General features: G+C 36.3%; 1 protein-coding gene across 2 annotated transcripts; it reads left to right on the top strand.

Annotated features, from left to right (window-relative positions):
* Positions 1-2,059: 2,059 nt before the first annotated feature.
* On the top strand, positions 2,060-15,772 carry LOC107877670. Of its 2 annotated transcripts, XM_016724359.2 has the most exons (9): positions 2,060-2,357; positions 4,087-4,144; positions 6,102-6,210; positions 6,367-6,511; positions 7,286-7,337; positions 7,423-7,569; positions 7,664-7,775; positions 12,210-12,336; positions 15,029-15,772. In XM_016724359.2, exons 1-9 carry the CDS (start codon positions 2,212-2,214, stop codon positions 15,486-15,488), a joined length of 1,356 nt encoding a protein of 451 aa, XP_016579845.2. In that variant the 5' UTR covers positions 2,060-2,211; the 3' UTR covers positions 15,489-15,772. The 2 variants fall into 2 exon arrangements, with proteins under 2 accessions (XP_016579845.2, XP_047271112.1); XM_047415156.1 differs by lacking the exons at positions 2,060-2,357; positions 4,087-4,144 and adding an exon at positions 4,163-4,411.
* The last annotated feature ends 59 nt before the right edge of the window (positions 15,773-15,831 follow it).

Genomic DNA, 15,831 nt, shown 5'->3' with positions numbered 1-15,831 from the left:
TCAACCACAAACAAAAATATGAAGAAACAAGAAATTTTTATTGATAAACGATTGTGATTACAAATTTGTTCCTCCTTTGATTCTTCTCTCTTGATTCTTCTCCGTAATTCGAGCGCCGTTAGTGGCTTATTCTCGAATATAGGATGATCTGATTCTTCTCTCTTGATTTTCTCCATAATTCGAGTGCCTTAGGCTTATTCTTGATTCTTCTCTCTTGATTTTCTCCGTAATTCGAGGGCCGTTAGTGGCTTATTCTCAAATATAGGATGATTTTTTAATGAATATCCCATAATTTTTTGTGGATATTGGAGATCCCAATCTTTTTACGAATACCCATAGGATATTCAAGATATATGTTTCAGGGAATATGTTACCCTTTAAACAGGCGGAATTTAAGGTTTGGGTAGAGTAGCATCAAGCAGGATTCCCCAAGAACTTTAGTCAAAATGAACTCTTTTTGCAGAGTCCAAAATTTCTGTGTCTACAAATACCCCTTGCTTAAGGCTTGTAGGAGTGTATACTTGATGAAACTCAAAGACGAGTCTTGAAGTACCGCTTCCATTTTTACGATCCTGTGGCTATAAATTTGCATATTTGATTTATGAGAGAATTAAATTCATGGAAAATAAATTTTAACCACAAATAAAAATATGAAGAAACAGGAATTTTTTATTAATAAACGATTGTGGTTACAAATCTGCTCCTCTATTCAAAATTGAACTCTTTTTGCAGAGTCCACAAAATTTGAGTATACAACCAACAAGCATTACTATCTCTAACTCCCTTAATAGCGGGTGTGTCAAGTCTAACATGAGTCAAATAATATCAAACGAATTGCGTATATTTTAATAATTAATTCAAATACCTATTCTAATGGTATCTAATTATCCCTAGGTATGTTCAAATTCATAGGAATTTCAACGGGCGAAACAAGCACATTTCTTGAGAAAATTTTAACTAAATGTGTATTTTACTAAACTAATTTTATTAATGATATTTTCAAATTATAGTTCCGACTATTACTATTTTATAAAGTTATTTAATACTAAGAATATAAGTTAAAAATAAAATAAAGTAAATTAGAGTATTGAATAAATATAAACGGCACAATTTATGTTATTATGATATGAAAATATAAACTCATGTAGAGCAAGACTAATTTATGACATTACTATGCTTGGTTAATGTTTGTTGAGAAAAGACATAAAGTCCACTAAACTTGTTTGAGATTTGCAAAAAACATTTTAACTTTGCGGGCAATCTATTACCCCCACAAAAGTTGTAAAAATCATTATAAATGGATCATGTGGACTGAATTTCAGCCTAGATTTGTGTTCCACGCAAATAAGGCAAGTGAATGAGAAAAATAACTGCAAGAACAAATGAAAAACTGTCACGTGTCAATAAATTTTATTCTTTTTGAAATTCATTTTCTCTTCCATCTTCCCCAAATTTCCATTAAAATGCAATTGAAGCTTGATAATAATAATAAAAAAAACTAGTGCCCACCTTAGACTCTCCAATACTACTTTAAACACCCCTTCTTCTTTTTTTCTCTCTTATTTTTCTTAATTTCATTTTTTGTTTCTAAAAAAAAAATGAAAATGGGGACAACTTTGTTTTGTTGTTTATAAAGTATAATAAATAAAATCTTAATTTTTACACTTTAAAAGGGATAAAGGCCATACAATTTTGCTAATTTATCAAGAAGGGAATTTTGAACAAATATGATTGCATGTCTATAATATTTTTGTTGAGAGGACAAAAAATGGTGGAGTTAGTATAATAGAGGAGAAGAAAGCTTAGTTAAAGAAAAATAGGAAAAAAAAAATTGGGTATGGGATTGAATGAAGTAGAAATTTGAGGAGCATGACGAATAAAAAAGAGAAAAATAAAAAGAGAAAAGTATAAAAAAAATACAATTTTAAACTAAAAAATACGTATCAATTAGAAATTGATGCATGATCAATATTTTTTCAAAAAAATTGAATTTAATTTAAAAATAATATAATAATATCAATTTGAAATGATTTAAGGGTAAATAGCTTGGACAAATTTGATTGATGACTTTACTATTTGTGCTACACATGAACCAATGGGCTCAAAATGAAATATCCATTTTCCATATAACCCGACCCGATAACCCGAAATTTGGATTAACGGGTTCTTTAGCTTAAACCTTAGCAACCAAACATCACTGTTCATTGTTCAATGGCACTTGTAATCCAAAATCCATTTCTATTTTCTACAAAATTATTACCAAATTGTAGCCTTTTATACTGTACTCCCAAAAGGGTGTCTTCTTGTTCATTCTTATCCATTAGATGCTACGGTGCTGTTTCAAATAAACCCCTCAGGTTAGTATTTGTTTTAATGAATACAATGTTAATATAAACATACACCTTAACTTATCAATTACAGAGTAATTATAAAAATTTTGATTAGTTATGCATCTTTGTTGGATGTATTGGGAGCTAATTATGTATCTCGACACCTAAAATTGACAAAAATGTATGGGGAGTTAATTATATGTCTTTATAAAGGAAAAATGTATCTTTGTTGGATGTATCGGGAGCTAATTATGTATCTCGACAGACCTAAAATCCACAAAAATGTATCTAGAGCTAATTATGTATCTTTATAAAGGGAAAAATGTATCTTTGTTGGATGTATCGGGAGCTAATTATGCATCTCGACGGACCTAAAATTGGCAAAAAATGTTTCTGGAGCTAATTATGTATCTTTATAAAGAAAAAAATGTATCTTCGTTGGATGTACCGGGAGCTAATTATGTATCTCAATAGATCCAAAATCGGAAAAAATGTATTGGGATCTAATTATGTATCTTCACAAAGAGGAAAATTGTATCTTTGTTGGATATATCGGGAGCTAATTATGTATCTCGACAAACCTAAAATCGACAAAAAGTATATCGAGAGCTAATTATGTATCTTTAAAAAGGGAAAGATTGTATCTTTGTTGGATGTATTGGGAGCTAATTATGTATCTCAACAGACCTAAAATCAATAAAAATGTATCGAGAGCTAATTATGTATCTTTACAAAGGAAAAAATGTATCTTTGTTGGGTGTATTGGGAGCTAATTATGTATCTCGACAGACCTAAAATCGGCAAAAAATGTGTCGGGAGCTATATGTATCTTCACAAGGGAAAAATGTATCTTCATTGGATGTATCGGGAGCTAATTATTATCTCAACAAATCCAAAATCGAAAAAAATGTATCGGGAGCTAATTATGTATTTTTACAAAGGATAATATTTATTTTCGTTGGATGTATTGGGAGCTAATTATGTATCTCGACAGACCCAAAATTGAAATTTTCAGTAATTATGCGAAATGTGGTATTTTCTGTAATTAAGCTCCAAATTGTCGGGATTTATGTTGTTTGCCCATAATAGGAAAAAAATAGGATTGTAAGTAAAGTTAAAATGAGAATAGCAAAAACAAGAAAAAAAGTAAAGATGTGGTCACACTAAATTGATTGGTACACAAAATAGGACTTTTCATTATGTGTTATCTAATAATGGATTTAACAATACGATAAAATAAAATTTAAATAACAATCAATATAAATTGTATTTAGAAGGGGAGTCTTGGAGTAACTGGTAAAATTGCTGCCATGTGACCAGGAGGTCACAGATTCAAGCCTTGGAAATAGCCTCTTGTAGAAATGCAAGGTAAGACTGCGTACAATACACCCCTGTGGTGGGGCCCTTCCCCGGACACCTCGCATAGCGGTAGCTTTAGTGCACTGGGCTGTCCAATATAAATTGTATGATGATTAAAACAAGTTGTGTTATGAGGAAAATGACTAGGGAAAACAAGTTGTATTAGTGACTTTCCACGTTGATTGTGTCCATAATATTTGTCTAAATTATATACATAATGCTTTTAGGTTAATTTTTTTTTTCCTTTTGGCATATATATCGAACACAAGAAAATATATAAGAAATTCATTTACTTTTCAAGAAAATAGTTTTCTTCATACCAAACACACCCTTAATCTTGATCTCTTTTTCCTTTTTACCGACTTGTGTTTAATTTGGAATTGGATTTTATATTCAGATATGCTGTTCTTGGTGCTGGATTTGCTGGCTTGTCTGTAGCTTGGCATTTGTTGCAAGTATTCCCACTTTGTCTTTACATACAGTCATTACTTATGCAGTATTTGTTACACTTTCTTAGGCAGATAGTTTATAGTATTACTCTGTTGATATCTAGCGGTGTGTTATCTCATTTTATTTTTTATTTTTATGTTTTTTATGGTTATACTGTTATCTGTCCTGAGCTGGGAGTCTATCGCAAACAGCCTCTCTACTTCATCTGGGGTAGTGGTATGGATTGCGCACACTTTACCCTCCCCACACCCCACTTTGTGGGAATACACTAGGTATGTTGTTGTTCTTGTTGTTAATTCTCTTGATAGAAATGGATTTTCAAACCATGATACATAAACAAACATTCAAACTTGGCCTTAGTGGATAAGTAAACACTCCAACTTTGAGTACGCCTATCTAGACACCTCAACTCATTTCCACTGTGTCAGTTGAACACTCCAACTTACAAAAATGAGCATCTAGATGCCTCTAAAATTTATGTGACACGTCGGCATTGGCTGTCCACAAGACATAGTAGAACGAGTTGGAGTGTTTAGTTACCAGTTGAGGTATCTAGCCGTGCACTTACTTGCCAGTTAAGGCCATTTTGAGTGTTTATTATGCCATTTTGCGATGATGAAAGGGCTTAACATGTTTAGACAGTAAGGAATTTTTGTATAGTGCTATTAGGTTGTGTTATTTAATTACATGTAATTGTATATGCTAAGTGGATTTGCTAGATTGTCTGTGGCTTGGCATTTGTTGCAAGTAACTCCACTTTATTTTTCCGTACAGTTATTGCCTGTGCAGTATTTGTTACACTTTCTATAGCATACATAGTTCATTATTTGTTTCATTAATTCTCTTTATAGAAATGGATTTGCCAGGTATACCATATAAACAAACACTCAAACTTGGCATTAGTTGTCAAGTAAACGCGTCAATTTTGAGTATGCACATCTAGACACTTCAACTCATCTCCATTGTGTCAGTTGAACACTCTAACTTACAAAACGAGCATCTAGACACCTCTAAAATTTATGTGGCACGTCAGCGTCGAGTGTCCACGAAACATAGTAGAGACAAGTTGGAGTGTTTAGTTGTCAGTTGAGACTAAGATGTGGAATCTAGCTGTGCACTTTCAAAGTTAGGGTGCTTACTTGCTAGTTTAGGTGAAGTCTTGTTATATATTATGCCATTTTGCAATGGTGAACGGGCTTAAGTTATATAGACAATAAAGAATTTTGTTTATAGTACGATTATGTTATGTTAGTTAATTACATGTAATTGTATATGATAAGTGGATTGGTAACCTGTGAAATAGGAGCAGCTAATCTGTAAAGAATTTCTGGTGTACATATATTTAGTAGGCATTTGGATATGAATTAAGTGATTTTTTTTTTTTTAAAAAGTTGTATTGTAAGTTAAATTGAAAATGGATCTATACAAGTTGAAGTTGTGTTTGGAGATGTAAGTCAATGTTGAAGTTTTCTGTGAAAAAGTATGAGCGGGAGTCTATTGGATTGAAGTTTTATGTGGGAAACTTGTGTGGGGGTCTATCGGAAAGACCCTCTCTCCACCCCACAAAGGTAGGGGTAAGATCTGCGTACATCCTACTATCGCCCAGCACCAACTACACTAGGTATGTTGTTGTTGTTGTTGTCTGTAGGAAAATTTCACTGGAGTTTGGAGTAAAGAATTGGAACAATGTATAGCCAAACATGTTTCAAGGAAAAAGAACATTGAAAAGAAGCCAAAAAGATAAAAGAATTATGTCCAAATGAGCCTGATCCTTCTGCAAATCTTTTTACAAATTGTATTTATCTAAGTTAGAAAATCTTTATACTATTAACATATATAACTCAACTCCGTTGAAAGATTATGAGTCTTAATGCTAAGTTACTAATGGCAGCTTCGTTTTTCCTTTTCAGTTCAATTATCATAGGCAGCTAATTGCAGCTGCATCGTTTTTTTGTTGTGCAGCAAAGTTCAGAGGAATCAAATTTCTGCATAGACATATACGATGAAGTTGGTATTGGTGGAGGTGCATCTGGAATGTCTGGTGGACTTCTCCATCCCTATTCCCCCAAAGGTGCATGTAAACGCTTTTACTAGGAGGAGACAACTTATTGGACTTCAAAGTTCTTCCTTCGAATTAGTTCCTTTATCTGTCTCTTAGCGTTTCACTTAAAGATGAAGAATTTATTCTAAAATAACCCCTTTAAGAGATTTAATGCAAAATTTGCAGTTAAGCTTCTGTGGCGGGGAGAAGAATGCTGGAAAGAAAGTTTAAATCTTCTAAATATTGCTGAAGAGGCCCGATCTTCCAAATCATTCGACATTGGAATGCCAAAAACTGGGCTTAAAGAAGGTGACTTTATAGTCAGGAGAAGGTTAGTAGTATAAAGAATGCAATATATAGAACTGTTAAGACGTCTCTCTTTTTTTGATAGTAATATCTCATTTACATTTGTGCAAAAATAGAAGGCATAATACATAAACATGCCTTTTAACTTGGACTCAGCTCAAATATATGACCTCCAACTTTGGATGTGCACGAGTGGACACTTAAAATTGCATAAAGTTGAATAAGTAGACACACGCGTCCTGTGTGGCAGAATATCATAGGACGCGCGTCCTATGTGGCTAATCCTCAACTGCTCTGCTAAGACATCTTAGTATGTAACATTTGGGTGCACCGGTAATGAATTCAAATTAGAGATGTAAAAATGTGATTCCTTTTCCGATGATGTTAATATTTGTCAGTTTAGATTACTGACAAAAAAAATTCAGTTTAAATGACTAGTCATTGTCCTGTCCTGTTTAAATGCGTTTTGACATCCATTTGTCTTTAGCATCAGATTAAACATATCATTCTATTAGCAAATTGCTTGTTTCTGTAGACTTGTATATTCTGCCAATTGAATATGTAGTCATGACTCATGATTGAACTGCAGCAGTTTACCTGAGCATACAAGTGAACCTTTTCTTTCATTAAATATTTTCACTACCACAAGTTGGAAAACTGACATGTACACTTTAGTCAACCCAATGCCCTATTGTTTGTTCTGTCATCAGTCATTGTGCTTATACTTTCTGTGTACTATATGGAAGAGGTATAACCATCTATTTACTGTCTAAGCAAACTGGTTTTGAATGATTAACAGCGGAATCGTGAGACCAGCACTATCTGTGAAGAATATGGATGCGATGAATGATGTGAGTACATCCAACTATTACATGCAAGAAGAAACTTATATGTAATTTCATGATTATGGGTGCATTTCTTCTTTTCCTTGAGTAGAATGCTCAAAACTGCATTGCCAGCTGCAGAATAGAGTCGATTCACAAGGATGCTGCACAGAAGCTTGTACCTGATTTGCATGTGCCCCTGGACTTAGCCTTCCATATGCCTGAAGCTGTGAATGTTAATCCCCAGAATTATCTTGAGGTTTGAAGGGAGAAATCTTGATAACTATAGAACTCCGAACCGGTCTATATTCTTTTGTATCATTAAGGTCTTTTTACTTTTGATTATCTTTCAGGCTCTCTACTTAGCATGCAAAACTTTTGTGAAATCCAAGCGCAGCTCGGGCAGTTCATGTAAAGAGTTAAATTTGCACAAGAAATCAGTTCATAATCTTCTAGAATTAGCAGGTATGCTATTGAATCACCTTAGCTTTCAGATATGCTATTTCGATAAGATAGAAGATGCATTAGAACTCTTTTTTCAAGAAAGAGAAGTATGAGAATGTGCTTCAACAAGTGTTTCTGCTACAGTTCCAAGTGAAAGTTCATTTGTAGTTATGTTTTTGAAACAGTTTTTTCGGTAAATAAAACAATCAATCAACTATGCCTCTTTTCTGAACTATTTTTGTTGCGGTTAGCTTAAATGAAACAATATAACAATAAAAATTAATGAAATAAAGGTGAGAAATATTCACAAGAAAGGAAAAGACGAAAATATATAATCCATTATAATGCATTTAATAATTCTAGAGAACTTTGGGCGTTACAAGGTCAATACTTCTGAAGGATCAGGTGGTGGAGGATCTGATGATGAGTGGTGCAGGTTATGTACCATTTCTCTTCCTCCTTCTCGAGTAAACTTGAACGATTGACCTTATGATGACTGGTGCGGGATATGTATCTTTTCTCTTTCTCCTCCTCGAGTAAACTTGAACAGTTGACGATCTTGCTAGCTCAGATGGAGCCTGGGCTGAAGGCACAGTTGTCGATTGGTGCTCAATAGAAGAACTTGGAGATGGAGGAATAACATCATTTGATTGTTTTGTCAAATCACGGGTAACCCGATAGACTAGCCACTCATTGTCGTCCCCTTGAGTCATAGAAATGGGAGGTGCATCAAAGAATGGTGTAGTAATCTCCGAAAACACCATATTGGTTGACTCAAAATATTTGCCAAGTTCAGTCGAATAACAACAATACTCATTCTCAAGGTAAGAATAGCCTAGAAAAACGCACCTCAGTGCCTTGGAATCCGACCTGGTAATACATGGTAGAACATAACATGTGCTTCCGAACACCCTAGGTTCGAGCAGAAATAATGGCTTGTTTGGGAGAAGAACGTTGTAAGGAATTTCACCAGCAAGCGCAGTAGATGGCATGCGATTAATCAGAAAACAAGACAAAGAGATCGCATCGGCCCAAAATTGTTTAGGAACCTTCATTTGTGACAGAAGAGCTCGAGCGGTCTCAAGTAGATGGTGATTCTTCCTTTCAGCAACTCCATTTTGTGAGGGTGTATCAACACATGAAGACTGATGGATAATATCTTGTTGTTCCATGTAGGTTCGGAACGCTTCTGACATGTATTCCTTGGTGTTATCACTCCTTAGAATACGTATCGAAGCTTTGAAGTCAGTTTTGACGGCAACACGTAAGGAACAAAAGTGAGTAAACACTTCAGATCGGCTCTTCATAAAATAAATATAAGTCATTCGTGAGAAGTCATCCACAAAAGTGACAAAATACCTGTACCCTTCTCTGGAAACTACCGGACATGGTCCCCACACATCAGAATGAATTAACTCAAAAGCTGAATCTGCTTGCTTATTAACCTCTGGACCTACAGAGTTGTGATGGTGTTTTGCAAAAAGACATGGCTCACAGTCCAGTGAGGGAACATTCTGAAGTTGGGGACAAAGCTTCTTCAACATAGGTAAAGAAGGATGTCCCAATCGGTAATGTGCTTCAAGTGGACACATAACTCTAGAGAAGGTAACAAGTGGAGGCTCCCATTCATCAAGGATGTAGAGATCATTAGATATATGTCCTTTACCAATAATCCGGTCTGTCTGAAGATCACGGAACAAACAATAATCGGGAAAGAAAGAGATATAACAATTAAGGTCTTTGGTAAGCCTACTGACAGAGATCAAATTGCAGATAAACTTTGGCACAGCTAATACAGATGATAGGGTAATGGACGAAGTTGGTTTAACAGTCCCCGATCCCACAATATTACAGGTTGAACCATCAGCTACCCTCATACAGCAGGGTTCTTTTTGTGATTGGAAGCTAGAAAATATATTAGGATTACCCGCCACGTGATCTGTAGCACCAGAATCGATTACCCATTCATTTACAGAGGAGATAAGACATGCTTTACCTGACTCAGTAACGTTAGTTAGTGTAGTGGATTCATTCTGTGATTTCTGATGTTCAGTGATTTTGACAAACTCATCAGTTGAAACTAGGTTTGTCATTTTTCTCAATCAATTTGAGTGTAGCAAAGTATCTGATACTAACTCAAGTATCAAACTCAGTAGCAAAAGAGCATTACTTCAACAGTCTTTACTCAAATCCAGATAAGCAAAATTGAGAAATCGGCTGCTAAACAATTAAAGAACTCAAGTTCGTCTGAGAGAGTATTTATAGATCTTGACAGAGGCACAACCAGACAAACCAACCCAAAAACAGCCAGAAAATTCAAAGCTGTTTGTTAAAGAAAACACCAGACCTGGGCAGATTCGACAGACCCAGCTCCTTTTAAAATGTGGTCTATCCGATCTGGAAAACACAGCTATTTAGGTCAGTCAGTAAATTCACAAAGTCCAGATAGAAGTCCGAGATGCAAAGAACCTGGAATGACTGAATACCCCTTGATCGGTGATCAAGAAAGCCACAACAATTGCTCCAGAGACTTCAGTGTGATGTCGGTCCAAAAAATCAAACCAAAAGTCCGCCCACGCGCCTACGTGCGCTTGCTGGAAAGTGATCACCAGCGCGTGAGATTCACACACTTGATCTCACCACCAGCTCTGGATTTCTGGAGATTGAAGGGAGGAGATTCTCAGATATATGATGATGTGCGACTACTTCCTGACTTGGTATAGATTTAATGAAGTAATGCCGGTGAAGCTTAAGACCATGGCTGTGATACCATGTAATCGAATGGAAGAACTTGTCTTTCTATTCGTGAATGTACCTTCGTATTTATAGAACTACAAGGAACTCCGTAAAAGTGAAAAAATCAAAATAAATAGAAGGAAATATTCTAGAATGCTCCTATAATTTGGTTACCATAATCGCTCCTATGATTTGATTTCTATAATCGCTCCTATGATTTAGTAGTTGGTACTATATTCTATAACAAATAAATAACAAGTATATCATTAATTTAGCTCACATTGAACATCAGTCTATGGTGCATGTTTATTTTGTTTCTGAAGCTGATTTTGTCAGTACCTGAGAAGTTACTGCTATAACCTAGCGGTGAGCATGGTATGGTACAGTATTTGAAATTTTGATTCAATATTTTTTTGGTATTAGGTTCTTTAAAATATTATACCATTATGGTTCAGTATTTTGAAGTTCGGTATCGGTATTTTGCGGTATGATAAATCGGTGGCCGTAGTTTGTTCAACTTCGACTGATATATACTTGTATAATAGAAAATTATAACTTCGATTAAAGGCATCCCACCCCTTCATGATATTTCTCACATCATTTTTGAAAGGCATAGTGATCCCATTAGTTCCCTACACCCTTCCCCCCAAAGCCCAACCATTTCTTTGTATTCATACACTGCTATGTGATTTTGATAACGCGGAAGACAAAAGAAATCTTAAATTCTAAGAACAAGAACTTAAGATAGGATAGACACAAAATGGAAAAGAAATGAAAACAAGGGCAATAGATCAACCAATACCCTCAAATACAAAGTTTCAAAAAGCATCAAATATATAAAGTAAGACACAAAAATGGGATCAATAGGCAACAATGGTTATATTAAAACTAAGACCTATTAAGAACACCAAACAAGCACCTATACTATAGAGGTAACCCTAGAGGAATGCTTTCCTCTAACAAGCAATCCCATCAACAAACAAATGAAATAAGTGCCTTAACCCCAAGTCCTCTCACCGTTCAGGAGAAATATAAGCAAAAAAGTTATATTAGGTACTCAAACAAATTATAATAAAACAAACGTTGAATTTAAAACTTAGTAAGAAGGGGGGGTTGGTTTATGACTTGATTTTTACCTCATTTCTGCCCAATCCGCTTCATCCCAAGTAAATCATTGACCCATCCATTTATTAACTCAATCCATTTTGACGTTCTCAACTTCAACCCAACCTGCCTATTTGACACTCTTAGGAAGGACATTACAATATGACCAACCAGTTGAATTATGAAGAGGGGAAGAGGCGTTCGGCGTCATGGATTTCTCTGTTTTAAAAAGAATCATGGAGAGAAGGATAAAGTGAGAGAAGGTCAAATTCGCTTTTCCTAGGTAAGGTATTTATGATTTTCTTGCGGCATACAACAGAACACGGATAAAACTAATTAATTTTAAGGAAGCTAAATTGGAAGGTTGCACAATCACTCACATTTCTTGCTTCCTAAACAAATAAGGAAAATTAACTTTGTACTCCTCTTCTAGCCCCACCAAAGATAATGTTAATAAAGGCTTCCAACAATTAACTCCTTTATCTTCTGTAGAGTCTAGTCAAGGTCGGAGTTGGAGTTTTGACCAATTATAGGCTTTTTTCCTGCGCAGATGGGTCAATGAATTGTTTTTTCCGTGATCTTGTCAAATCATAACGATTAGCATATTCTGTTCAGGTGATTATGATGCAGTGATCATATGTTTAGGTTGTGGAGCAGCCTTTCTTCCTGAACTCTCTGGAAGGCTTCCTTTGAGAACGTGTAGGGGTGTTATTGCTCACTTACAGCTCCCTGATCGCATCAGGTACACTTGTAACTCCCATTTCAAGCAGAATTTCTTCTTCTCTTTTTAATTTTCAAATATGGTAAACCCCATCCTAAACCTCTTCCTTCTCTCTAACCCCTCCCGCGCACAAAAAAAAAGAAAAAAGAAAAAGAAAAAAAAACCTCATTGACCACTCTCTCTTGTCTCAATCAGAATCATTCACAACGTTGATAATTTTGGGATACACATTGTGCTCAAGGATGCACATAGATGTTTTAAATTTCCTTAGTTCGACTAACGTATCCATTGACATGCAATCTCCCTTGGTTTTGGTATGGGTAATCTGGGTGTGTATCATTATAGAGCCCCGTACATGGATATATCAACAGTACCCATTGATATCTCCAGTTTCTAGATATATCCTCATATTTAGAAAAATGACGATATTGGTTTATTTCTGTAGTTTTCCCGCTTATCATGAATGATATTTCTTTAGCAATGTAGTGACCTTGATACAACAACAATATACCCAGTGTATTTCCACATAGTAGGGTCTGGGAGGGTAAAGTGTACGCAGACCATACCACTACCTTAATGAAGTAGAGAGGTTATTTCTGATAGACCCCTGGCTCAGGACAGATAACAGTATAACAAACACAAAACGTAAAAGCATATAACTAATACAATATGCAAAATAAACTAACACTGCTAGCTAATACAGGAAATAACACAACTACAAGATACTACTATAAACTATCTATCCGAAATCATAGATATCACCCAACCACGAACAAGAAACTCCAGATGCAAACAAAGTACTCTCCCTTACTGTTATAGACACACTTCTACCCCCTAACCCTCTACCCTAATTCATGCTGTCCACACCTTCATATCAAGGGTCATTTCCTCCGTAAGCTATAACTGTTCCATATCATGCCTATTCACCTTCCTTCAATATTTCTTCGGCCTACCTCTACCCTGTTTAAAACCATCCATAGCCAGCATCTCATACCTCCACACTGGAGCATCCAAGCCCCTTCTCATCACGTGCCTGAACCAACGTAACCTCACTTCTCGCATCTTGTCCTCCACCGAAGCCACTCCCACCTCTCCCAAGTAATCTCATTCCTAACTCTCTCTCTCCTGGTAAGGCCACACATCCATCGCAACATCCTCATCTCCGTCCCCTTCAACTTTTGGATGTGGGAGTTCTTAACTGGCCAACACTCCGCTCCATATAACATAGCTGGTCGAACTGTCACTTTGTAGAACTTACCTTTAAGCTTCAGAGGCGCCTTTTTATCACACAAGACTCCCGAAGTGAGCCTTCATTTCAATCACCTTGCATCAATACGGTGCGTGACATTCTCATCAATCTCACCATTCCCTGAATCATAGATCCCAGATACTTGAAACTATCCCTCTTCTGAATGGCCTGAGAATCCAGCTTCACTACCACGTCAGCCTCCTGCAACGTATCACTACTCTTATATTCCAAGTACTCCGTCTTGGTCTTGCTCAACCGATATCCTTTAGACTCAGGGGTCTGTCTCCAAATTTCCAACTTATCATTAACTGCTCCCCGAGTCTCGTCAGTACCACATCATCAGCAAATAACAAGGCACCTCCCCTTGAATACGTCGCATCAAAACATCCATCACCAAGATAAATAAAAATGGGCTAAGTGTCGATCCCAGGTACAAACCCTGTCAAAATGGGAAAGTGCTCTGAATCTCCACATATTGTCCTCACACAAGTCATATGTTACACTTTGATTTACATTAGCCTCTAAAGATTGTGATAGTGTAATTGTAACTACCTTCATTTTCGTGAACCCTGAATTTCACTCCATAGACCAAGATGTGTCAAAGGAATGGTGTAACACGTTTTTTGAAGCATGGATGCAATTTAGACTATTAACCTGATAAGGTGATGCACAACTAAAACTGCCCGGGTTTGGAGTGCAGCTTGATCCAAACTTTCTTCGTGATGCTATTTCAGCTCCTTGTGTCCCTTTATTCTTCCTTCTGGATGAGAAATATAAGTATACATGTATAAGAATTTGGGTAAATTCAGTTTATCCGGTTCTGATTTCTATGTGTTCAAGCCTAGATCAATTTTCAACCTGTCATCATGTTCCAATTCCCCCCTTCCTCCTCCCTCTCAAAAATATTTTTCATGTGTTCTCTTCCTTTTTTTTTTTTTTTTTTACCGATGTTGAGTATCCAGGGCACCAAAAAGTCACGGGTTCTAGCCATGGAAACAGACTCTTGCAGAAATGCTGGGTAAGGCTGCGTACATAGACCCTTGTGATTCGGCCCCTTCTCAGACCTCCGCATAGCGGGAGCTTTAGTGCACCGGGTTGCCAACAACAACAACATACCCAGTGTATTCCCACAAAGTGGGGTCTGGGGAGGGTAAAGTGTACACAGCTCATTCCACTATCTCAGATGAACTAGAGAGGGGTAGAGAGCCTGTTTCCGATAGACCCCCGGCTCAGGACAGATAACAGTATAACAAACAAAAGACATAAAAGCAAACAATAAAATGGGACAACACACCGCTAGATAATAAAGGAAAACAAGACACCCACAAGGTAATACTATAAACTATCTATTTGAAACCTTAGACATCACCAAAACAAGGCACATAGTTTCTGTTTTAAACTATTTTACATCCATTGCCTCCAACATGCTACTAATTAGAAGTATTTATGAATGATAAATTTCAGGGAGGAATATCCAGAAAACAGTCCCTCTATACTTTCAGATGCATGGATTGCTGTCCAAGGACCTCAAACATTGTATGTGGGGTCAACATGGGAATGGAAATCAAGGAATTTTTCAAGACACGTTCCTGAAGAGGAAGCTTCCAAAGCTCTTGAAGAGTTACTGCCGAAGGCTTCTGCTGTATATCCAGCTATAAAGAATTGGACCGTAAAGGGAACATGTGCAGGCTTAAGGGCAATGCCACCACTCAATGCTGAGGGATCACTTCCACTCTTGGGTTGTGTAGATGAATTCATTCGTGGCCCAGCAGAATGTAAGTACTGGTTATTTACTGGGCTTGGTTCCAGGGGCTTGTTCTACCATGCTTGGCTTGGAAAACTGATGGCACAGGCTGCTCTTTCATGTAACGAAGACTTGATCCCTTCTGAATTGACTTCATGGAAGCATCGAGTGAAGCAATAGAAGAGGGTGAGAAATCTTATTATTATTTTCAATAATATTAGACTGGCACGGGCTTCAGATAAAACAACTTGGACAGTGATGATTCATATTGCCGATCCCAAACTTGCTTGGGATTGAGGCTTAGTAGTTGTCGTGTAGAAATAGTTTACCGGTCTCTTTAACGTGTTCACTTCCTTTTTGGAGGGAAATGATAGTCTTTTTTTACTTAAACAACAATGTTGATGTTGTGTATTAATGTAAATCAGATACTAATTTTGGAACCAATATATTTGATTAACAGTCCATGTCTTTGTGGTTTTACCTGTATGTTCTTCAATGTTAGCTTTCAAAAAGATGTGATGGC

The sequence above is a fragment of the Capsicum annuum genome, chromosome 7 (genome assembly GCF_002878395.1).
Source record: "Capsicum annuum cultivar UCD-10X-F1 chromosome 7, UCD10Xv1.1, whole genome shotgun sequence".
In the NCBI taxonomy this organism is placed as follows: domain Eukaryota; kingdom Viridiplantae; phylum Streptophyta; class Magnoliopsida; order Solanales; family Solanaceae; genus Capsicum; species Capsicum annuum.
The sequence above is the reverse complement of the archived record's forward strand: the minus strand, read 5'-3'. Positions and strand labels throughout refer to the sequence as shown.

Excerpts from the sequence above, each read along its gene's own strand:
- LOC107877670 (XM_016724359.2), top strand. The coding sequence starts at position 2,212 with ATGGCACTTGTAATCCAAAATCCATTTCTATTTTCTACAAAATTATTA. Across the intron at positions 7,338-7,422 it reads ATATGGATGCGATGAATGAT|AATGCTCAAAACTGCATTGC; the intron begins GTGAGTACATCC and ends TTCCTTGAGTAG. Across the intron at positions 12,337-15,028 it reads CAGCTCCCTGATCGCATCAG|GGAGGAATATCCAGAAAACA; the intron begins GTACACTTGTAA and ends GATAAATTTCAG.